Below are 24,063 nucleotides of genomic sequence, written 5' to 3'. Positions count from 1 at the left end.
GAAAAGCAGTAAGCCTCATGAAGACATCATTGGCATTCGATCTCAAAACCAAGGTTCTCTGGCCCAGGGAAAAAAATTTTTAATGAGTAAATTTTCATCTTTAAATCAAAAAGTGAAGCAGACCAAATCCAATGTAAATATTGGCAATCTTCGAAAGCTAGGAAACTTTACAAAACCTGAGATGAAGGTTAACTTTCTAAAGCCGAACTTAAAAGTCAATCTTTGGAAGTCCGATAGTAGTCTTGAAACCATGGAGAATATGGGTGTGGTGGATGATAAAGTCCAGGCAGAATCTGATGGGGAAATATCTTCAGATAATGATTCATACCACTCTGATGAATTTCTTACAAACTCCAAATCTGACGAGGATAGGCAGCTGGCCAGTTCTCTGGAGAATGTAGGGCCAGTAGACTATGTTCTTCCCAGTTGCGGTATTATTGCTTCAGCGCCTCGGTTAGGCAGTCGATCCCAGTCTTTTAGCAGCACTGACCTTAGCATTCAGGCTTCTTCAGAAAGCAGTGTCGCCCATGGAAGCAGGCTCGAAAAAGGCCAGGAGGCTCTTCCGAAGAAAAGCCCTTCTGTTGACAGCATACACCTACTGACTGGCTTTGCCAAGCCTGTGGATATTTACTGCCACAGATTCATACAAGATGCACAGAACAAAATAACCCAGCTCTCAGAGACCAGCTGTGTTACTCAGCAGGCTAGTGAAGAAGGAAGGCAAATGACCAGCCAAGTCTCTAGTGAAGAAACTCAGTCAGAAGCACTGGAACAGACGCCATCTCGACCATCACAGTTAGATGTATCTTTTTCTGCAACAGCCCCTCAGTTTTTGTCAGTTGAACCAGTACATCTAGTCGTATCTGAAAAGCCCCCTGGCTCCGGGTCTACTATGCTTGAACTGGAAACAGGCCTTCCTGTCACTCCTTCTCCTTCAGAGAGCAGTAGCAGCAGAGCAGTCTCTCCCTTTGCAAAGATTCGAAGTTCCATGGTCCAGGTTGCTAGTATCACCCAAGCTGGATTAACCCAGGGAATAAACTTCGCAGTGGCAAAGGTCCAGAAGAGCCCAGCAGAACCTGAAGTGGCTAACGACGTCCAGCAGAATGAGCTCCGAAGTCTGTTCACACAGTGCCAGACACGAATAATTCAGATTTAGCTTTTAGCCACTAAGAGTCCTTCTGCAGCTTTTATTTAATCCAAACGAGGTTCCACATATTAGGCTATTTCCCTAGCTTGTACTGCCTTTGAATCTAGGGGTCACAAATAATAATTATGTGTATCGGAAAAGGCTTTAAACGGAGTCTGCACAGATGCAGATTTCCAGATTCAGGAGCCAGGACGTGGAAGTGCATAGACCTAGTGTGTAGACCTGGGTAACTTACCTACTACAGAGCAGTTTCTCTCTTTGAAATTCAGGCTAGATTTACGAGACATAGTAACAAATCTTTTTGGGAGGGGTTGGGCGGGTGGGTAGTGACTTTAGACATTAAAACTGGGCATGGACACATTTAAGAAATTATAATTTTTCGTAACTTGTTTGTATTGCCTCTATCAGGTAAATACATTTAGTTTTTAGTGACTTTTTAAAAAGTATGCCCTAGTATGGAGAAGTATTTGAATTTAATGCTTTAAAAAAAAAAAGCATTAATTGAGGTATTGGCAGTATACATGCCCATTTGATACTAAATTTTCTCCATATTCTTAAACTTCTAAGATATTCTGCCACCTAACAGCCCAAAGTCTAGAAGCACAGTAATCAGGAAAACCTGACATCAGAAGTGAATACTAGCACCTACTTAATTTTGCTCTGTTTTTAGGAATGTATGGATGTACTGGTAATTCCTGAAGGAAGCTTTCAAGTTGTAATTCTTTGTAGGGGCATTCCTTAACATCTGCAGGCTAACACGACTGTTGAAAGTATAGCTTGAAGCACAGTTGTGCTAAAACTGGTTTTATGACTAACCCTGACCACATGGAACCAAGGCCTCTTCTGTAAGCCCGTAAGTTGCACATCTTATTCCGAACAAGTGTTGGTTTATCTGATCTTTAGTGTTACCCTGTTGAAGTGATTCTCAGCTAAACATTATGTCTGTTATAACAACTTTGATAAGTATTTCCACTTTTGTTATTTATTAGTGGTGTCCTTTTTTTTTGGAAGTGTCAAATCTTGTGATTATTTAAAATAAAATGCCATTGTAATTTAAGCGATAAAGTGTATGAGAATTCTTTAATATTTGCAAGGTAAATTTTCTGTAACTGAACACCTGGCCTGACATTTGTTCCTCTTGAAGTGTTTTTCTTAAAAATAATGAAATACATCACAAGCCATCAAATTTCAAAATCCAGACACTGGAACCAAATGTTTTTATTTTGTTCCTACCAATTTTTCTTGTTTGAAAATAAACTTAAGTGAAAATACTTCAGTGCAAACTTAAAGTCCTACAACATGACAGCAAATATAAGCCGAAGTCATGAGAAGTGTTTATGCTCCACAGAAATTGGTTGCAAAGGTTTTTTGTTGTTGTGTTGTTGTTTTTATTAAGACCATGAGTAAGGTGTTTGTATACCCTGATCACAATGAACGTTTTCTGGCTCTACAAATAGGATTCACATTGTATTAATTAGCTCAGCAAGCTGATGTCCACACGTGCAGGCACTGGAGCAAGGGCCTCTGAAGCTCGGCGCCAGCCTCCCCGCCGCGGAGGGCCTGGGTGCTATGCCACCTCCTGCACTTGACTGTAACTGGCTGACAACCACAAGAACAGGATCTTCACACAAACCACACGGTAGCTGGCATTAGCCTTTGAATTGATGAAAAACAGCCCTAAGTGCTAGTAATTGGGGAAGTTCGATTTATTTGAAAAGGATTTCCTTTCAAGGGGAACTCCTACAAGACCAAGCAAAGCTCTTTGGTAAATTACAGTTCACGTTGGCACATAAAAACACTGTAACTAACCTACTTTTTTCTAAGCCAATTAAAAATCTTATTCTCAGAAATTCAGTTGAACTTTAATTTTATTTCTAAAACTTAGGTCTATTCTACCAGTTATAAAAATGAAAACAAGTTAGAACTCTAAATACAAACAGATTATTTACATCAGTTTATAAAAATAGATTTGTGTTTAGGAAAAAAATGTTAACCAGTAATTTTCAGTTCCCTAGACTGACCCTGCTTTCTTGGTTAGCAACGTCAATTTAGGCCTTTTGCAGGAAGGGGCTAGGTTAAAACTAAGTAAACTTCAGATGTAAAACCACTGATACCTTTAACGTTCTAACCTTTTCAAAGATGCCTGATGTCATAACTATGCTGCTGTAGTAATTGATAAGCTTATATAAAAATTCAAAATCCAACAAAGCAACTAAATGACATTTATTAGGAATAAAATTAAAAACTTTTTCTAAAGGCATTAAAAATTTGCTATTTTGCTCTTTTTATATTTGGGCAAAACAACTTCACAGTGCAACATTCCCTAAGTGAGTGCCATAAAACAGTGGTTCCCAAGTAGTGGGGTGAAATGAGAAAAATAAGGACAAATAATGTTTTTTTAAAATGCTACATTTATTCCATTTAAGGGACTTATCTTTTTCTGAGATTGTCCTTTTATTTAAAAAACAAACAAAAAAAAAACTGGTGAGAAAACTGATTTTTTTCAGATTACTTGGGAAAATAAATTGGCAACCCTATCTATCAGCCCCCACAAATTTTTGGAATCACCGGTCCATTAAATCCAAAAGTCTGGGAACCACTGCCATGTAAGACTAGCAGCCTATTAGCTACTGTGGAAGAAAAAGGTTTCTGTGGCCAAATGTTTGGGAAATGCTACTATAGAATTTCACATGCTCGCATGAAGTGATGTTAGCGCGCCCCTTCCCCACCCAGGGCCCGCGAGCACATCCAGACCCACTGTTAGCTAGAAAGCGAAATCTGAAGTGAACAATTCCTGACTTTCAAATTGCAAGTTCTCTTCAGATGCAGTTGGGAGCATTTTAAGTCTGGTCTATGATTAGACAGCTCAGGAAATGGGATAATCAGCAACGTTATCAATATTAAACTTTTAATATCAAATACATTTTTGTACAGTGTTACTAATTTATAGAATTATAAAACAAACTTCAAAAGCTCCATAAAACCAGTAAGGCAAAAGCCCTTACTGAATATTATATAAACTTCAGATGTTACCAGGCTTGATTTCAGGAAAAATCATTGGTTTTTGATACAAATTATCTACAAAACAATGTGGTATAAATGATAATTGAATTTTACAAGACTGTGGCTACAATCTGCCCCTTACTCTTTAGTTGTACCAGATCTTTAAAGTTCATTTCCATTCACACATTTCTGCTGCTGAAGCCTGGTTCTTCGTAAGGACTCCAGCTGCTTTGCTCTCAGCCACCGTTCTCTTGACAGCGTTGTCTGACCAGCACTGAGAGACAGGAACCTGGTGGAAAACCAGAAACACATTTCAGGATAATGCCTTTTTCTTTTTTCTTAAGCCCTAGGAATAATGGGCTGGGAGCCAAGACCACATGGTAGCTACACACCCAAGAGTCAAGACTTCTACGAAGGAACCTCTTAACAAGTCAAATCTGGAGGGTGACTCGCTCTGAAGTTAAGAGAACAAGCAGCAGGCCTGTCATCTGAGGTGACTGCCAGCCAGACACAATTCCTACTCAGACTTTTCAGAGTCTTTAAAAGGATGCTTCTAGGTGTCCGTTTGTAGAAGTGAGCCTCAGTTTCTCCTAAATCAGTTAGGAGACTTATACCTGGCTGGCCGAGAAATCACTGTGGGTGCAGAATACTCACCGAGCTACGATGAGCAGCTGGTGGAGGTCGTCTGCGGTGACACGCTGAGGATCATTCTTACGCATTTCCACAAAGTCGTCTTCAACTGCCTGTGTCAAAAGAGTAAGTGGATTTGAAAGCCATTCCTTACAGGAAAATGAAGCAACGCTGGCTTGTGAAAATGAAGTCAGCTGGCCTCTGGCACATGAGACAATACAGGTGAAAGGATGAGAAAATCCACCTTACTCAAACATACTACATGCAAATGGAGGGTTCTAAACAAAGTAACAACACTCAAGTGTTACGTGACATCAGTCAGATGCAGCTTGATGCCCCTTAAAAGTCAGTGGAAACAGCTCTTTAGACCCCACCATTTGAGGAGCAGAACTTTAGCAATGATGATCAAAATTGGTTTCTTGGACTCTAAAACCCAAGCAGCTGCACCCAGCAATCCCGGGATCAATGGTAAATGAAAGGCTGCCCAGGTGAATCTGGTAGGAACACTGAACTCGGGCATCTTCATTTGCCCGGTTGCCGCCTCCTCCAGTCCGAGCAACCTTGAAAACAGGCAGTCTGACGGCCGCTGCGGACGGGGCAGCTGCAGCGCTGTCAGAGCACCATGCGTGGACAACTGTCATCACCTGCCTCACCGGGGGTTCCCCGGAAGAACCTGTTCGCAAGACAGTCTTTGGGAGCTGATGACCCTCCTCCCCAGGTTAGCTAACAAAACCAGAAGTAATTATTGGTCATGTTGCTACCACAGGCCCTGCACAAGGCAAGCGGGAGGAAGAGAAGAGGAGGAAGGGCCGGCGAGAACTCATGAACTAAACACAGCAAAGCAGCCTTCCAAAGTGAAGGAGAAAGACATTTCTAAACCAGCAGATCTGCCTTACAAGCCAGAGTTCTTGGGGCTGAAATGAAAGGACAGACAGGTCCGCACAAAGAGCACAGGTAAAGTAGCTACGTTAAGGAAATGTGAACAACTTTTATTAAAGATACCGCTTAAAGCAGTTAGTGAAACGTGCTGGCGATGTTCAATGTACAAAGACACAACCTGCATATCCAACAATAAAGCAAAAAGGGGAGAAGGATCAGAACGCTAACGGAGCAGACGTCTGTATTCCACTGTGACTAAGTGTGTGTTAGTCCTCAACAGCCGCGAGGCAACGAACTACTCAGAGAAAATTATAAAAGTACAATCACTGACACTGTAATGCTACACTACAAGCAGTTCTTAGACAACTGAAAATAACTTAGAACCGAGGAACAACAAAGCTACAGACACACAAAAACAAATGGCCGAGGGGCCAGCGGCTACCGCGGACGGGCGACGTCCTCCACGCAGAGAAATCTAGCGCAAGCCAGCATACCTTGGTTATCTCATCAGAGATGCTGTAGTCCAGGAACCTCAGAAGGGTCAAGTAAATGCGGAACTTGTCGAGCAGAGAAGGCAGCACCGCCGAGAGGAGGCTGCTCATGTGCTCCTCCATGTTCGGCGGCGTCAGCTGCGGCTGCAGGTGGATCTGGCAGTCTGCCTAGAAGAGAGCAGACAGTGCCCCAGATTCCTGAACTGGCCGACTGCTCACGACAACGCATCCTCTAGGCCCCAGAAGGGAGCCAGAGAAACATTGAGCAGGCAGGAGAGGTTGGCTTTTAGCTTACATGCATTCCACCTTAGCAGTAATACAACTGGTAGCTTTTCTCGGTCCCTTCCAATGTTTTCTCTACGCATCAATAAATGTATTAAAAGGGGAGTCAACCTATAAAAAATTGCAAACTACAGTGTTTTAAATGGCTCCTGAACACATATGTATTCCGTATCTTACTGCATTGCAGATCTGGAAACGAAGCAACACACTTTCCCACAGAAAACTTGTTTTCACTCTTGCTCACAGGCGTTCTTACACAGGTGAACACCGCTGTGCAGACCAACCGTCCCTTTCCAACAACCGCATACTTCTTGTCATTAACTGACCCAAAAGTTCGCTCTTCGTTAGGTGGCCTGATGACTTACCAGATCATTTCACCAGAAAGCGTAAAAACAATTACCAGGTGACTAGGGCATTGAAAAAGGAATTCTAAAGTATTTGTCACATAAGATTTGCAGAAAACAATAGGACAGAGGCAGCAAGAACAGAAATCTGGATGCCATCGGGCAGTGTACAGACAGCTGCTACTTCCTCTCATGCTTACAAGGGCGGCTCCTGCTGCCAGTCGCGCGCTCTGCTTGTTCTGTGATTTGTGGGGACCTGGCTCTTTCTAGGGTGGTCATTCCCAAGGCAGGAACAACGTAACCAATTCCTTTGTTAATAATCAGCAGCCACAATTTTGAAACAAGTGTAACATCATTAATACCCAATACCAAGAAACAAAAACTTTTAAAAATGTATCTTTCCAGTGTCATCTCCCTCCATTTAAAAATGACTCATACCGGCAGGAGTGACCGCCCCTCAGAAGTGATGAAGACGTTAATATTGCAGGGAAATTCCATCTGGTGGTAACTGAAGTCATAGTCCACCTTCTGCCAAGTTATTAAGTTGCTCAGGGCAGTCACATTATGAACACCTAGAAAAGCAAGAAAAATTTTCAGTAATTTAGTCACCTAGTTTTTGTTGACACTGATTATGAGGTGTCAACATGAGTTTTATTTTACAAGGTTTTTATTATGAGGTTTTACACGCGTTTTTAAACATTGAGTAGTAGGCTGCAAAGACAATGCTTGTCAAGACAGACAAATACATTTCTGGGGTCAGGGGGGCCCCCAAATCCCACACCTAATGTCTGGCATACAACTAGGCCTCAGGCAGGACCCTAGCAAATACGACTGTTTTCTTTGTGGTGTTCACAGGGCCAACAGAGTAGGAACAAGGCTGTTTTCATGGAGGTAGTCGGAGCACCACTGGCTTTACGCTCGCGTGGCCTTAACCGTACCACCTGCGTTACGTCGTCGTCCTCTTCTGCCTGCCTACCACCAGCACAAATCAATTTGCCTTCTGGTGACTTACTAGGTGGCCCATAATTAAGGTTAGTTCAAACCATCCAACCTACTGAAATATTTTTAGATATTTGAGAAACTTAAAAAATTTTATATTTAAGCAATAAAAAGCATTTTAACTTTCTACACTGTTCTTCTAAGGTCATATATATGACTAAAAGCAAACCTTTTCTTTTCAACCTGAACTTAAAACACTACTTTCATTATATGGGTGCGCAGCTACTAGTTTATGATAACAAGTTACAAGTCCACATGGCAAGCCTCTACGCCATCTCCACTCAGCCATTCCTCTGCCGGGCACCGCCCAGCGCTGGCAGGCAGGCAGGCAGGCAGGCAGGCAGGCGAGAGGTGGAGGGCGGGCCACACACAGACCTGGGGTGTCCAGCTGTCCTTGCTCCAGCAGAGTCTCATCAATCACGAGCGAAGTGTTGCTGGGGAGCTGCAGCAGCCCACTGACCAAGCGGTTGGCCGTGTAGTCTTTGTGGGGAATGAGCTTCAAATGATTCATGTTCTCGATGGTCATTTGGAGACGAAATGACTGCAAAGAGAACTGTCTCCGTAAGCAACAAACTAACTTCTTACTTTTTAATGAGCAGGAAATAATGTTTCCCTGTTTTAAGAAATTACACTTTCTGGGTTAAACATTATTTAATATGGGAAAAAAACAACTGCATAAATTTCCTAAGAGGTAGTCTCCCAGTTTACTGAGCTCTTTTAAAAGCAAAGAAATGCCTGTAACCTAAGTGAGACTATCCCCGAGCCTATAACCTACTCTGTTCAACTGTCTTGTTTAGTATTCGAGAAGAGCAATTTTTTAATTTATCAGTGAAGCATAAATGACAATTGAGAGACATACACCTAACATCCAGAAGCTTAACCTACCACAGGTTAGCAAAACAGGAACTTCAAGATGGGAAGAGAAAAGCTTCACTTAGTTTCCCTCTAAACTCCCTGACCTGAAATCATCCACCAGACTACGGCTGACTCCCAGACAAACTGCTCCCAACCGAGGCACAGGCACCACAGCGCTCCGCTCCGGGCCGCAGGCCGCCCGCATTCAGCCCCCACAGCGTAAGACAATGTGAGCATCTGCACTGCCCTGCCCCCTGGCCACAGCTCCCACTCTCCACACCCTATTTGTCTATCAATCAACTCCTCCATCACTGGCTTAAAAAGGATGATGCCAAGGAAGAAAGGCCGTATTTCCAAATTTGGAGGACATTTGTCTTGGCTCAGCAATGCAAAAGGACACAGTGTGTATCTTCATTCCTAGTGAGGCAAGAGAATGATTATACAACCCACATTGAGGCTCACAATCATTTTTTTCAAGGTGTGAAGTACGTCAAGGACCTTGAGAAATGCAGTCCCCCAGGGTGACCCGTCTCCACCTCTGTGATTTCCAAAGCGACAGTGGCCAGATCTTCCCGTCAAACCCCGTCAGGAGCAGCTCACTGGTTCTAAGCTCTTCCACCGCCCCAGTATACTAGCTGCCCGGACAAAAAAGGCAGTCACTGCCCACGCAGGAATGAAGGCTGCAGCAGTGACAACAGAGAGCTTTATCACCTCAGCTGAAATACTACGCTTCCTTAACCCAAGGCTTCCATGCGTATAAAGGATGCCAATCAGCACCCACCAAGACTACAGTTTTTGAGCATTAGGGGAATTGTGCCGTGAGACTTACAGCAACCTGTTAAGGCACAAAACAGAAGGAAACGTTGAGGGTAAGTACATCTGAAGTTATATGACTGGGTAGGCCTTCTCAGTGAGACCTAGTCAACTCTCAAAGTTGAATATCTGAGTTGATGAAAGATCATCAGATGTTTTCAAAGTGTTCTTAGGTTTCTAATTTATATTTAGAGTATGCTTACTGCCGGAACAAGATGCTGGATGATTCGATACAAGTGTTCGGTGAAGGTACTGTTCCGAGGGCAGCCACTCAAGTTAACTGTAAATTTCCCTAATGGAAGGACATCTCTTCTTGTGTATCTAGGGGGAAAAGACAAAAGATATTCCGGTGATTTGCTAAATGCCATCAGAAAGTAAAGAAAAATTAGCTCAGTATTATTTAAAAGTATCAGAAAGTAGATTACTTGGGTCTGACTTTACCAATCTAACAGCCATGCTTACTACAGGTGTGGGTCACACAGGGGTTGTTCAGAGTCCTTGATTCACAATCATTCAGTCCCCAAACACTGGAAAGCAGGTTGTACCAGCTGCGTTTTACAGCTGAGAAATGGGAGGCAAAGATTCCAAGTACCATGGCCAAGTTCACACAGTCAGGAAGTGCCAGTGAGAGTGTGAACCTAGGCAGTTTGCTTCCAGAATCTATGTCTCCCAGTAAGTACTACTACCTCGAATCCTACCTCAGGGAAGATTTGAGTACAAAGACATTTACTGCAGCGTTACACGTAATAGAGAAAAACCAGGAAAAGCTAACGAGTAGGGGATGGTGCAACTGTCTATCATGAAATACCTGAAGTCAGTAAACGCCTCATAGGGAACTGTGATGGGGGAACATTTGATATTCAGTGGTAAAACTAAGCCATGAGGCTGTGTTTAGAGCATAAATGAGACCCACGTAGGCGTGTGAACATAGGTAAAGAAAACAGGTTGGGGTGAGCAGATACTGACAAGCGTTAACCTGAGATGACCTGTTAGTGGTGAGCCTAGAGCCCACTTCCTCACGCTCTCAGAACTTGCTGGAGTGTACAAGGTACTGCTGAGACCAGAAAACCATGCTGCTGGTTTTCTGAAAGGGAGAGGCGCTCCGGCCCAGCCTGAGTCAGAAATGCACATGATGGTGACTGAGCCGTGGGCTGTGTAACCACAACTGAAATGCCAAAAGGGTATGCTCAATCTGTGCACCAGCCGAGTTGGATCTGGTTTTGGCTCTAAGTTTAAGGAGACAGTCAAAATACTACAAAATAAGCCCAAGAAAAGGTGAAAAAGGGATTTGTGATTTGGTAAAATATATGTCACACTGAACAAAAAAGAGCCACTTAAAGACGTCAGCAGGTTCATACTTTAACTAAGCACTGGGGAAAGCACCCACTCATTCCCACATTCACCAAGCTCCCTTAATTCCCATCAGGAGTACTGTACTTACACTGTAGAGATGAGGTGTAAGATAAGGTACTCAGCAGCCAAACTATCTCCCAGAAGAGCATGAGTGAGGAAGCCAAGCAGCTCTGCTCTGACTGGAGACAATTCAGACATGAAACTGGAAACAACTGGAGAAGGAAGAGACCAGGCTCAGAACACATACCCCAGGCCTCACGTCTCAGGGCAGGCAATTCTGTGAACAGGCACAGCAAGCAGGGGGCGCCAGTACAGACTTTTTAGAAAAGGTCACTAAGTTTTTACAGTTAGACAGCTTGAGTCTTAAAAAAACCCTATCTTCGGCCCTCCATGGTGGCGCAGCGGGTTAAAGCACAGCACTGAGAAGCTAAAGCCACTTCCACATGAGTTCGATTCCCGCCTGCCCCGGAGGTGACCACATGGCGCGGCAGATCTCTCCTGACCGCCCGCTGCTCCCCTCAGCAGTGTACTTCGTCCATCTGCCTGTTCTGCTCCCCACTCTGTCTCTGGTGAAGCTTCTTGCCGCCCCTGAGCCTCTGGCCTGTACCCCAGCTCTGTATGTACAAATAAATATCTTTAAAAAAAAAAAAAAAAATCCTGTCTTCATGAAGAGAATTAACACAATGGAAAATGGGCAGAGAAAAGGTGGTTACCCTAAGGGCGAGCCCCAGCACACGCCACGGTACACGGTGGACATAGACCAGGGGAGTCTGGGCCCCAAAACGCAGCACTTACACTTACAGGTTTTGCTCTCCTCCTTGGTAAGGCAAGCCGGCAGCAGCGGATTGATGTGCTGCAGCTTCTGGGCCAAAACCACATGGATTCTCGGCACTAAGGAAGCAGGGGGACTGTGCACTCTCTGTTCTTCAGCCGTGTCCGCGCACTCCATTGGCTCCAGGAGAGAGGCGGCGTCCCTGGGGGGAGATGACAGGCGTCAGTTCTCAGACCCAGCAGCGGCTGCCGGTGCAAACAACACACGGCTCTGAAAATAAAACGCAAAGCAAGTCAGCAACCATGGCATCTGTTCCTATCTTTAAAGAACAGGAAATGGCTCCTTATTCGAAAACGTTGCACATCTGCAGAAGTATGGGTCACATCCTAATATCATGTATGTGCTCGTCAAGAGCAGGGACACTTCTACTCAGATGCAGTTGGCCACTCACGAGGTTACTTCAAAGCAGACACTCCTGCCTAAACAGCCAGCTAGACCCAGTTTGTCTGCAAACTGGAGTCCTGTCCTCAGCTGTCATTCACCTCCGTCTCATTTTTCTTATATCCTTACACAATACTCTGCATAAGTTATGGATAAAAATTGAAAATAAAGTTCCTTTGGATTTCCTAAACTACCAGACAATAGACTTATTTATTGTGAGATGATTCAAACACATAACTGGAACATCTTCAGACCTTTCACTCAATGGAGCGGCTCCACGGATCGGCTCCTGTGACTACTGTCTTCCAGGTGTGTGAGAAGGGCAGTGGCAGCCACCACCGGAGCGGCTGTGTGTTCACCAAAACCTCAAACCGCCCCATTCAATGCGGGCACCAAGTCACGTAGAAGGTAAGCCCCGGCCACACAGCCGGTAAGAGGCCAACGAACCAACCCAGACCTCCTGGCTCACTTTGTGCTCGACACTGAACGGCCTCAAGAAATGAAGTACCTGAAAGCTGACATGCTGCTATTTTTGTACTATTATGTAAATAACCAGAAATTCATTAAGGGTTGTCACCGAATTACCTTAAAGTGATTAAAAAAATCGGGGCGCAAACTTTCTTTTTAGTGTGTAGAAAATTGCTTTTAATGGAGACAACAAGATGAACTGTCCAATATTCAACAGGAGAATTCTACTGCAGGAGGGGAATGTAATTCCCTTCCTTTGGCAACTTCAAAACAAAAAAAGACAAAGGGAGAGCTGACTTTTCATAACATGCTTTAAGAAGAAAATAAGGCAGACCATGCACACAGAGATCTACTCATATTTGCTGAAACAGTCAAAACAAAGAATTTAGTGATGTGAGGTGAAAACTCACTAAGGGAACAGGCACTGATGGGGCCAGAAGGAAACTCGCCCAAGCAGCCTGGAGCAGGGCACGCTGACCGCACACCCGCAGCGTAAGCCAGAAGAACCAGAAACAAGCAGCACTGAACTCGGCCCAGCTTGTTTTTCAGGGAGAAGCAACAACTGGTAGAAAGAAGTAACTGAAACAATTAGTGGGATTAAGGCTGAGTCGTGGGTTAGTGCATTGTATATTCACAGCAATTGTCCTAATGCTGACAGCTGTATAATTATATATGAAAATGCCCTTGTTCTTAGGAAACATGGATTCAAGTATAAGGATATGACATAAGCAGTTTACTTTCAAGTGTTTCAGAAAAATAGGTATAAAAAAATGATTTTCATGAGCACAAGTCAATGACAAAAATAATATAAATGTTAGTAACTGGTAAATCCGGGGGACGGGAATGCGTGATAACAATTCTCTAACTTTTCTGAAATTCTATCAAAAGCGAAAGCTAGAAGGGTAGAGAAAAAGCGTCACTGGAGGGAGCACCTTTCCTCACTGTTGAGTATGCTGAGGACAGGATCCACAGAGAGGACGCCGTACAACTCAAGGACATCGTTCACTTTGAAACAATCCCAGTCTTCATAGACCTAACAAGAAACCACACGAAATCGGTGTTAGGACTGAATAACACCAAAAGCGTAAGACAGTAGTATCGATTTTAAAGTATTAATCGCCATCTTAGAGTTTCTGAACAGGAAATGAATCATAAACTGAAAACAAGACAGGTGAGGTACTTACCTGAAGTCATTCTACCAGGCAGAAAATAAGTCAGCAACTAAAATACAGAACAGTGCTTGTTCTCAGTACATCACACTACTTCAAAGGGCTGACCTAAAGAGTGACCATCGATCAATGCTAAAAACAACCATTAGCTCAAAGTCTACCAACCGTTCCAAGAGAAAGGGGACAAAGTCAGAATCAACAGCTTTGTACGTACGAGCTGCACACGTCAAGAGGATGGACGCGGAGCTTACAGGTCGCTCACAATAAAACAGATCTTTCAAAGCTGTCAGCCGTGACTGACTTTAGTAAATGTCACCGCCTCCTATGAGCCTCCTATGAGTGAGACCCAGCAAAAGAGTAGCAGGACACAGGTGGGAATTCTGCTTTTCATGCTGGGTAACTGAGGTGCCATGAAGATGAAACCACACCAAGTAAGAATGGAGTTTTTCAGTGATCATTTCTGAAACTTACATCACTTACTTCTTGGGATCAAAACACCAGAATAAGCAAGATAGACAAAGTATTGAGTTTTTTTTTTTTAAATAGATGTTTTATTTTAAATAGAAGTAAGAAACGGATTTTGACAAGAAAAGGAAGAATAGTTTAAAAATGAAGTAGCTACTAGGGAGAAAGAAATGCCCTGGGAAAGTAGACACTAAAGTTGTCTCTTGTGTTTGAATATTCTTTTAAGAATGCTGAGGGAGACAGAACGCCCGCCCGAAAGATGGCCCCTGTCCTGGGGTGTGTGTGCCAGTTACGGACAGCAGACGTGCACACTCAGAACCTTGAAGTGGAGATCAGCCTGGGTTGTCTGGGTGGGCTCAAGCTAATCAGAGAGGTCCTTAAAGTGGGGAGTCTCCCTAGCTGTGATCACAGAGATGCAGTGCTGCTGTCTTTGCTGCTGTCTTTGAGGACGGAAGAGGTCACAAAAGGAGCAAGGTGGGCAGCCTCCTGGGGATGGACGGGCAAGGAGACAGACACCCCGCCGCGGCCTACAGGCAGGAGCGCAGCTCGACCAACACCTTGATTTTGCCCAATGAGATCCGTGTGTGTGTGAGACTTCTGACCCAAAGTCTTTAAGAAAATTAATTTGTTGTTTTAGCCCCAATTTTGTGGTGATTTGTTATAGCAGCAAGATAAAACTGACACAAATACTAAGCGTTTCCCACTTTAATATTAAGACACAATCACATTTCTATGTCAATGTCAGAGCTGTAAAAGGTTTCGTTACCTTCACAAGGCATGCGGGGCCCTTCTCTCCTGGCAGTGGAAAATTCAGATCAAAAGGAGACGAGAGATTCAGGGAGTTTAGCTGCTGCCCAGTAGAAGCTTCAGTTTCTAAACGCTTTGGCTCTCCACACCACTGCAGCCCACCAACGCTCCCTAAATTCAAAGGACAGCACGGCACCTTGTCATTGCTAAGGCCGCCAGGAGGACAGTCCCGTAAGACCTTTCAAGTTTGATACAAATGACGCTTTTGAGCTTGCAGACCTCAAGTTACTATAGCATTTAAGAAAATAATGTGTACTAATCAAGCCCTCTATATCTGACCAAGATCTGAAAATTTCATCATTTCCCTCCTCAAAACGGCAACAAATTCCCACCTCCCACATCTAATCTTGGCTAAGTACTTTCAAAAGCTAGTATTTAATATGGTCACTTTGACATCTTTGACTTCAGGGATACATGGTCTACTGAAAACACCACCACCTTGGTAGGCTACTTACTGGATTTTATTTATAGTGTACATTCATTACCAAATATTTATTAACGTCCACTAGGTACCAGGAAACAGACTAGTTGTTAGGGAAACAGAGCATGAAAAGACAGCCTCTGGCCCGGACGGAGGCACAGCTTAGAGCTGATAATGGGAATCAAAACAGCCTGCCACGCACGGAAGGCGTCTTAGCAGTAGGAAGGAATAAACTATTCGTGTCTGCACGAACTCAGACACAGCTCAAGGGAATTCTGTTGAATGAGAAAAGCTAATTTTACATGAAATAGCAAAATTAGAGACCGAGAGCAGTGCTTGCGGGGTCAGGGACCCAGGGGAAGGGAAGGACAGAGGTGGGCACGGCTAGAAGGGACGCATGAGGATAATGAACTATGCAAAAATGTGGACAGTGCCGATGCGCCTATCCATGCCCGTTTCCAGGACCATCTACTATCAACAGGCAAGATGTTACCATGGGGGAAAACCGATCAAGGGAGTGCGGACCTCTCTGTAGCGTTTCTTCAAACTGTCAACGGACACCTCTCAAAAATGCTTAAAGAAATGTGTAGTCGGAAAGATCGCCCAACATTCAACAGTAAGTTCAAATTTATAAAAACAATGCACTCAAAGGCGGGAAGAGCCCGCAGTGTGACACTGGAACAAGAGGGCGAGTAAGAACAAGGGGCGCCAAGCGCAAGCGGCAGGAGAGTGGGCGTGCGTGTGTTCCGGGCCGCAGTCAGTCGCTTGCTGTGAATACCATTAATCCCGACACGTTTTCAAAAGAACTATGACATTTACATAGACATTTCCATACAGCATGTCAATTTTTAAAATACACGCTTAGCATTAAGGAAAGCTACACTAAGCACTTGTAAGTAGAATAACATACGGGTAAGTGAATCCTTAAGGCCTGTTTTGTTTGCCCTCTTCACCCAGTCTGGGGTAAGAACGGACTAAGTGACACGCTCTTTCCTTCCTGCCTCTAACCTGCCCTGTGGTTAAAGGTCCCACAGTGAAGAGGTTAACAGTACCAAAAAGAGAAAGAAAGACACTACTACACTTGGCATCGCACAGGGGATTACTGCTCAGGAAAACTGTGACTGAGAAAATCACAAATAATAATAGAGGCCAAGGTGAAATTTTCTCATGCTGTAGAAAATGTCTCCTCTTGATTTCTTTATTTTAATCAGAATTGCATTTTTAGCGTATTTTAAGAAATATCAACAAACCACTAACAGCAGATAAATATAGCAAACAACTGTGACTGTTATTTGCTTCAAGGTTAAAAATAAATGTTGTCAGTCTCCCTAAATTAAATTAAAATGCCACTCTTCCAAAGAAAATAATAAAAGGCATGTTTTCAGATAGTAATTTTGAGGGTAAAGCTCGATGCTTCCACTTACGTCAGAGCTGAAATAAAAATGTGAAGAAAGATCAGACTTTCCAACACAGTACCTCAGACACCGATGCTGCAGCAGCTGCTCTCAGGCAGGGGCCGCGCAGTGCTCAGCCACAGAGCACCATCTGAGCAGGGTGCTGTAAACTCTCACACCCTCCTGCCACCCTAACAAACTGGAAAGCAAGGTCATTAAATCACTGCCAGCTGCCGAGTTAAAATTACTCTATTACACAATTAACTCCGAGAATGGCCGGACTGCAGAGCAGACACCTACAGAGGCCCTGGCACACGCTACCTGCTGGCCGTGCGCCTGCGTGCTGGTCTTTCTGCTTATGAGGCTGTAGGTCCATGTCCTCATCGTCTTCGTAGCTCCTTTTGTGGCGGCTGGGAGTGTAGGATGTTGAAGGGCTGACTCGAGCTTGGTTTGTGTTAACATAGGCGTTAAATGAAAGGTTAAGAAAAGACTTCTGGAGCTGAAGGAGAATCAGTTATGCCAACCGTGTGACTAATAAATGGTTACTAGTTTGGCAATTTGGCTAAATAAAATGCATTTTAATAATGCTGAACTTCTTGGGCCTCCATGCTGGGTCAGGTGTTAAAAGTTTCAGCGCTGTCAAGCTATTGCCAGACACTGCAACATGCGTTTGACCCCTGCCCAGAGAGCTACCCTACATGGCAGAAGACCTCTCCTGTCAAAATAAACCTTAAAAAACAAAAAAGCTCAACTTCTTGTTTCGATCATCATTATAACATATGGACATGTTATCATGAAAGGTCAGAATACCACAAATAGAAGTTATTAAAATCTTGAAGAAATAAACATTTGTAAGTTACCTGTAAAGGAACATGTAGCAACAATGAACGCAGCATTTTCTGTCAAAATTCTGAGAGAAATGATTTAACCAAAATTTATTTGCCTAGCCAAACTATGGATCAATTTGAGGTTAGAAGAAAGACTATCTCTGAAAATTCACCGCTGCTGCTGGTGTTCTCTTTGCAGAGAGAATCACTTCAGTATGTGCCCCCCAGTGAAATGACACAATAAACCAAGGGAAAGGAATCCATAGTGTCAAAGAAACAAGCCAGCCCAGAAAAGCGGCAGAGAGATCCCAGAAACAAAGCAGCTGGCAGTGGACAGGTGACTGTAATAGAACACGGGAGCTTTGATATGAATGAAAATTTGACGATGGCAAGTAAATAAAGGGAAAGGCCAGGTGGAAGTTCAGAGGGGAAACATACACACACAAAGTCAAGAGCAGAAGTGAAAGAGGAAACAGTAAATTTAAAGTCAAAAGCTGGTTCTTTGACAAACTCCTAGCAACACTGCTCAAGAATAAAAGAGGAACATTGCTTAACATTAATGGCGAAGAGATCATTACTAGATGTCCCCCAGACACTAGTAAGGAAAAGTAAGGAACCATCACGAAAAGTTTTATAGGTAAGTCTATCAACTGAGACTTCAACACTGCAACTGACATGAAATATTTTAAAAACTTGTCTGTTGGCCCTCCCTGGTGGCGCAGCGGGTTAAAGCACTGCACTGAGAAGCTAAAGCCACTTCCGCATGAGTTCGATTCCCGCCTGCCCCGGAGGAGACCACATGGCGTGGCAGACCTCTCCTGACCCGCTCGCTGCTCCCCTCAGCAGTGTACTTCGTCGATCTGCCTGTTCTGCTCCCCACTCTGTCTCTGGTGAAGCCTCTCACCGCCCCTGAGCCTCTGGCCTGTACCCCAGTTCTGTAGGTACAGATAAATAAATCTTTAAAAAAAAAAAAACAAAAAAAAACAAAACTTGTCTGTAATTTAAAATCTTCTCACTACAAAAGGCCAGGTTCAAAACTAAAAACAACATAAATGCTCCTCAACTGTAGACTATGTGAATAAATACCATTAGCAAGAGGAAGGAATAAAGACCCACCCATGGGTGAGTCTCACAGGCATTACGCTGAACAGCAGAACTTGACTGGAAGACTCTCAAGCTGTACGGCTCCATGTGTAGCGCAGTCAAGAACAGAAGCTACAGTGGAAGAAATCAGGACAGAGGTCTCGAGGGAGGGGGTTGGTGACGGAGATTTTCTGGAACAAGTTCTTTCTGATGACTGGGGTGTACATTACACATTTGTGTGCCTTTTCCAAATCACCCAAATATACCTTTAGAACTGGTACATTTCACTCTCACTGAAAAACTGCCTGAAAGAAAAACCACTAATTAAAAAAATCAAATAAGTTAAAAGGAAATGAAGCTATCGTCTCCTCTCAAAAGAGCCAACATGTGTTCCTTTAAGAAAGTTGAGTAAGTTCTAATTTGAAAGTAACTTTTTACTTACTCAACTGGTAATCTTTTTTTTAGTCCCTTTCCATATACTTCAATATTTTTAACAGTATTTTACTACAGGAGTGTTCCACAATTTTAGCATTTCTCAGAGACAGTTACTTAGGTTGCTTTTTAAAGTTTTCTTCTTTAAATCAAATGAAACACATTTTAGTAAAACATAGCCAGGCTCTATAATAAAGAATAGGCTCCCCCCCAACCAGCTAATTTGACCAAGTTTTTCAAAACTCAAATTCTAATATCAATGTATAAAGCTGAACTCCCAAATCATATATAGCATTGTTAACCACAAGTAAATCAATAGTTTATTTAAAAAAATTCATCTGAATTGTAGTCTTTTCAATTGCTAAAATCACCAGAAACATGATGATTTACACACAAGAAGGTTCAGAAAAAGGATATTTCTTTTACCCACACAGATTCCCCAGGCACTGGAACACAATAGAAAGTCTGTCTTTCCAAAGTAGTAGTTCGTGGTGAGTTTAAATCAACTTCTTGTTGAGGCTGTAATGCACACAAAAACATTTTCAGAATTTTATTTAGAAAAACAGTTTTAAACGGCAACCAAATATTCATTTATAAAGACACAATAAGTATTTCATGCTGAGTTAACTTAATACGCAACTATGAAATCCAAACTATACTATCACTTTTTAAAAGAAAACTGACACATCATTTCACATGTAGTAATCAATATACTATCTTCCCTCAAGTCTATAATACACCCCGCCCTAGGTTGTAAAATTAAATCCTTTTTAATAAATGACACAATCATTTTTAAAGACAAAAAGCACATGGTAATACCCCATTATCTCTTTATGAGAAAAATATCACCATCAGTGAAGACTTTCAAAACGAGATAGCTCTAAGATGAGGTTTATAAGCCAGATACTATTTCCTAGAAATGGCGCATCTACTTCAAATATACAAATTTCTAAGAACCTAAGATATTGCATTGAAAATTACTTCAATAAGTTACTTTTATGACATAGAAAACCCTTTTAAGTCAATAAAATGTATTTTCCACTTTGTAGCGGGGAATAAAAGACCGAGAGATGAAATGTATGAGCTGAAATGCAGAAGCTGTATCTGTCTCTGTATCTTTCCAGGTCTGAAGCCCCCTTTTCGTGTCACTGTGCGTAAGGTGCTCTCGCAGCGGCACACTGACGGCCCACTGTAGTCCCCAGGGAGGCTGCACTGGACTCTGGGAGAAACGTGCGTTCCTGTCTCAGCCAAACACCACCGAGGAGCCCTGCAGGCCATCGAGCGTAAGGTTCAAGAAACCTGTCTCTCATGAGCCCTCTGCTCCAAGTATTCACGTGGAAAGTCACCCCTACTTCAACCAAGATTCTGGACCCACAGAGCAGAGAACTAGTGCCCACCAGGAGGTAAGTCCCCAGCACCACCTTTCTGCTGAGGCTTGTGTAAGGCCTGTCTGGCCTCTACGAAGCTGCGAGGTTCGTTTACTTCCCCAAAATTAATGTGTTTCCATAGAATCACATGAAAACACACAAAAAGCAAAATTTAAGAGACATTTTGGTTAGTATATTTATTCTGACATGCTGGCAATCTTTTTTTACTATTAAGCTAGAAATAAAATTTAAACTTTTCTCAGTTACAATGCCAGGTTTTTGAACAGATCTGAATAAAATTAATTCCAATTGTACATTAGTTCCTTTATTGTCAGAAAAGCATTTTTTAAAATGCAGATAGGCTGGGATTACTTTAACTGTTCTAGTAGTTTCTGCTGCAACTGTCCCTTTTATAACTATAATTTTATCAGGATTCTTTCTCTCTCCTCCCATTGTTTTATAGGCAAGGGAGTTTCTATTACTTCCTTTTCTTAAAATAAAAAGTGTTAAGTTGCCCCACACCTCTGGTATGTACCCCAATTCTTTATGGATAAATGCTATTTTCTCTCAGGAGAATAGGACAGATTTAATCAAGTATAATCTCAAGTGTTAATCCTCTACTTTCATCTTAACGTCACTGTAATGTGTATCTTTTTAAATCGGGGAAGGAGAGGTGGAATTAGTTTTATAATATTTCATTTTAAGAGAGTTTTAGAATATCAAAAAAGGGCAGAAATAGAGAGCATTTCACAGGACTTCTTAGAATTTATTTACACATAAGATAAATAAGATCAACTAAAGAAATTCCATCAGAAAAAATCTATTCAAAAGTTTATATATCTTAATGATACATACCCCACACTCAGCTATATCTCTGTATTTTCCAAAATGAAGAACCTACGACCCAAAAAAAGGGGAAAACATTATGATACCAGTATATCAGAACCAAAGCACCATAAAAAACCCAAGGACAAAACGAATATTTATAGGCAGAAAATTTCATGTAAAAAGCAGTAATACATTACCCGTGCTTTTGTGTTTCGGTTAACCGTTTCATAAACTCCCATATAAAACTCAGGGTCAAACATATCCTGAATCATGCAACGAAACTTCACAAAACTGTTAGGTTTCAAATAATGGAGGGGAACTTCATTTAATGAAGGCACCTTGAGAGAAAATAACCAAGTGGAAAAATTATTTTGTCTATAAAGCATCAAGTTCACATACACAAACAGACTGACTGGACCATCCAGCTCCACACTGCAAGCGCTACACAGTCAAGCCCACTAGGGACCTGAAGCTCTCTCAGCCAGTGTAAGGTCACTGCCCAACAGAAGCATTCTTGGAGTTTCTGCACGTCTGCACATCGATGCTTGACTCTAACAGAAAACGATGTTTTTCCTTCAGAACACTTTAAAACATACCAATTCTTCAAAATGAAGGTAAGATCATCAAAGTTCTCACACTGACCTTTTCTGTCTTAAAAGTAACACGGTCAGTTACTGCCACCTAGAGGTGCTAGGAGAAGGGCTTTATGCTAGCGTTTATGGGGCGACACCCTAAAATCTTTTAATAAAGAAGCACTTACAGTAGAGGAGGGCACAGGCCACTGTCCATATTTAGGGGTCTACATGGGTCCTGCTGGACCGAGATGGCACATCTGCCCAGCCCTCACCCCACTCAGCTGTCAGCTTACCCACTTAGGAGCATTGTTTTCCTTCAGCTTTTCCTTAAAATATTCAATTACTTTCTTCTCCCAGTCAGGATTAACTCCATTTTGGGCTGAAAAGAAAAAAAATATTTTTCAAGGCTAAAGACACATGACGTACCACCAGGCCACATTCAGGTGAGTCATGTCAGAGGCACCCCAAGCATGCTGGGGAGCTGCTCCTGTGCCGGGGGCCGCAGATGGGGCCCCCCAGCTGGCCTGCAGGAGCTCACAGCCAAGTGAGAGCCTGGATGAAGCGGCTCGCAGACCACCACCTTGCGCTGCCTTTAAAAACATCTTAACAATTTTTTTTTAAATCCTTTACAATTACCCTAATTTGAAGAGCAGAGGATGGTCTTTATTTTTTTTAACTCAGTTGGGCATGATTTCCAGCAGTCGCATGAATAATATAAGAAACACCTGCATTCCTTGCCCTCTGCATTATCATTTGCTCTTTTTTTTCTGAGCCACCAAGATTATGGTATATACATAATGTATTTCTACCCAAGTATTTCAATGTGTTTCCTAAAAATAATATTATCTTACATAACCCCAGTCCTGTTACCAAGCTCAGGAAACTTTCTTATCTTATCAACCACCCATCTTTCAATTTGTCATTTGACCCAATACTATCCCTCACTTCATAGGGGACCCAGCCTCAGGTCACAGGGTACAGCATGTATTCGGCTCCTTTTATCTACAGAAAGTCCCAGTTTTTCTTGATCTTCTATGAACAAAACTGGTCCTTGGGCAAAACAGAACATTCATTTGGGGTTTGTCCATTTCCCCAAGCTCAGACTGCAACCACGAGTCCCACCCAGTCAGATCATTTCACACGTGTGTCCTGGCAAGAACAACACTGAGCCTTGGCAGGTCTTCTAAGTACTTATACCTAACGGAGCAAAGACCAAAATGAAAAGGAGTGAGCAGGAAAACTCCCTCCGAGATGCTGCAGTCAATGCGGTGAGTCCAGTAACCTGGCCTCAGACGGATTCCGGGGCCTGCATGGTGGTTGTCAAAGACACAAACTTCAGCGCACCCCAGACCTAATGAACCAGACACTCTGGCGGGGGCACCTCACCGCAGGTGTCTCAGGCCTGTGGGCAGCTCTGCTCTAACGGATGCACAGGTGATCAAAAGAAAAAGAATGGCTATTCTGCTTCTGGCCGGAAGGATGTTTAAAGACTCGCCACAGCAGTGACATCACAAACCTAGCACGGTGGCTGTATCCCGTGAGAGACTGAGTGCTGCTGGCAGGCAATGGAGCAAAGTCCAGGGTGACTGTGCAGCGACTTCAAGGGACCCTGACGCTGTCCGTCTGGTTAAGCCATCCCAGCGGAAAGCGGAGTGGGAGAGGCAGGGTCTCAGCAGAACACCTGCCTGCCTCTCAAGAGGTTACCTGAGACAACACATCCTTCTGGCCTTCAGGAGGATGGAGTTGAATCATCCGCAACCAACAGTAGCCCTGAGCTGAGCGCACACACGTAACTTCACCACACTTCCCATGAATCCTCGCCGTCTCAACTCTAGTTTAAGGGATGGCAACAGTGTTCTGCAGACTCAGCTGTTCCACCTCACCCATACTCAGTCTTTCAATCTCTGAGTCCTAGTTACTACGTGGGTATACCTGGCATCTCGCCCCATAGCCTCATCAGGCTGAGCGACTGAATGGCGCAGTACCCTTTATCGTATGTTTAGTTGGCTACTCAAATAAATCACTTTGTGACATGCCCACTCACAATTTTGTCCAGTTCTAAAAGCTATATTTGTTCGCATCAGAGATGTATATAAATTCTTTGAGTATTCTAGAAGCGAGACTTTTGTCAAGTATATGTAAGGAAAACATTTTCTCCTAATCTTTGGACAGCAAATGTCTTGTGATGTGGGGCAATACTCTCCTGGGTGATGACCAT

The 24,063-nt window shown here is 43.0% G+C and overlaps 2 protein-coding genes across 2 annotated transcripts in view; one reads left to right on the top strand and one right to left on the bottom strand.

Moving 5' to 3' along the window:
• Positions 1 to 1,463, top strand: part of INPP5F (inositol polyphosphate-5-phosphatase F) — a 40,551-nt gene extending 39,088 nt beyond the window's left edge. Inside the window, exon 18 of the mRNA XM_012723630.1 lies at positions 1 to 1,463. Within this exon, the coding sequence (XP_012579084.1) occupies positions 1 to 1,156 (1,156 nt within the window). The 3' untranslated portion in view covers positions 1,157 to 1,463.
• On the bottom strand, positions 1,455 to 24,063 carry MCMBP (minichromosome maintenance complex binding protein). Its single transcript, XM_012723456.1, has 16 exons — positions 24,045 to 24,063; positions 22,139 to 22,224; positions 21,468 to 21,608; positions 21,298 to 21,339; positions 19,493 to 19,594; positions 17,055 to 17,199; positions 14,878 to 15,029; positions 13,410 to 13,510; positions 11,598 to 11,770; positions 10,885 to 11,008; positions 9,647 to 9,764; positions 8,151 to 8,316; positions 7,215 to 7,348; positions 6,154 to 6,318; positions 4,805 to 4,893; positions 1,455 to 4,439 (listed from the first exon to the last, which is right to left on the bottom strand). The coding sequence occupies exons 1-16, from the start codon at positions 24,061 to 24,063 to the stop codon at positions 4,313 to 4,315; spliced, it is 1,884 nt and encodes a 627-aa protein (XP_012578910.1). The 3' UTR covers positions 1,455 to 4,312.

Source organism: Condylura cristata, unplaced genomic scaffold (genome assembly GCF_000260355.1).
Source record: "Condylura cristata isolate star-nosed mole 26May11 unplaced genomic scaffold, ConCri1.0 scaffold00011, whole genome shotgun sequence".
Lineage (NCBI taxonomy): Eukaryota > Metazoa > Chordata > Mammalia > Eulipotyphla > Talpidae > Condylura > Condylura cristata.
This window is presented reverse-complemented; position numbering and strand designations above follow the sequence as displayed.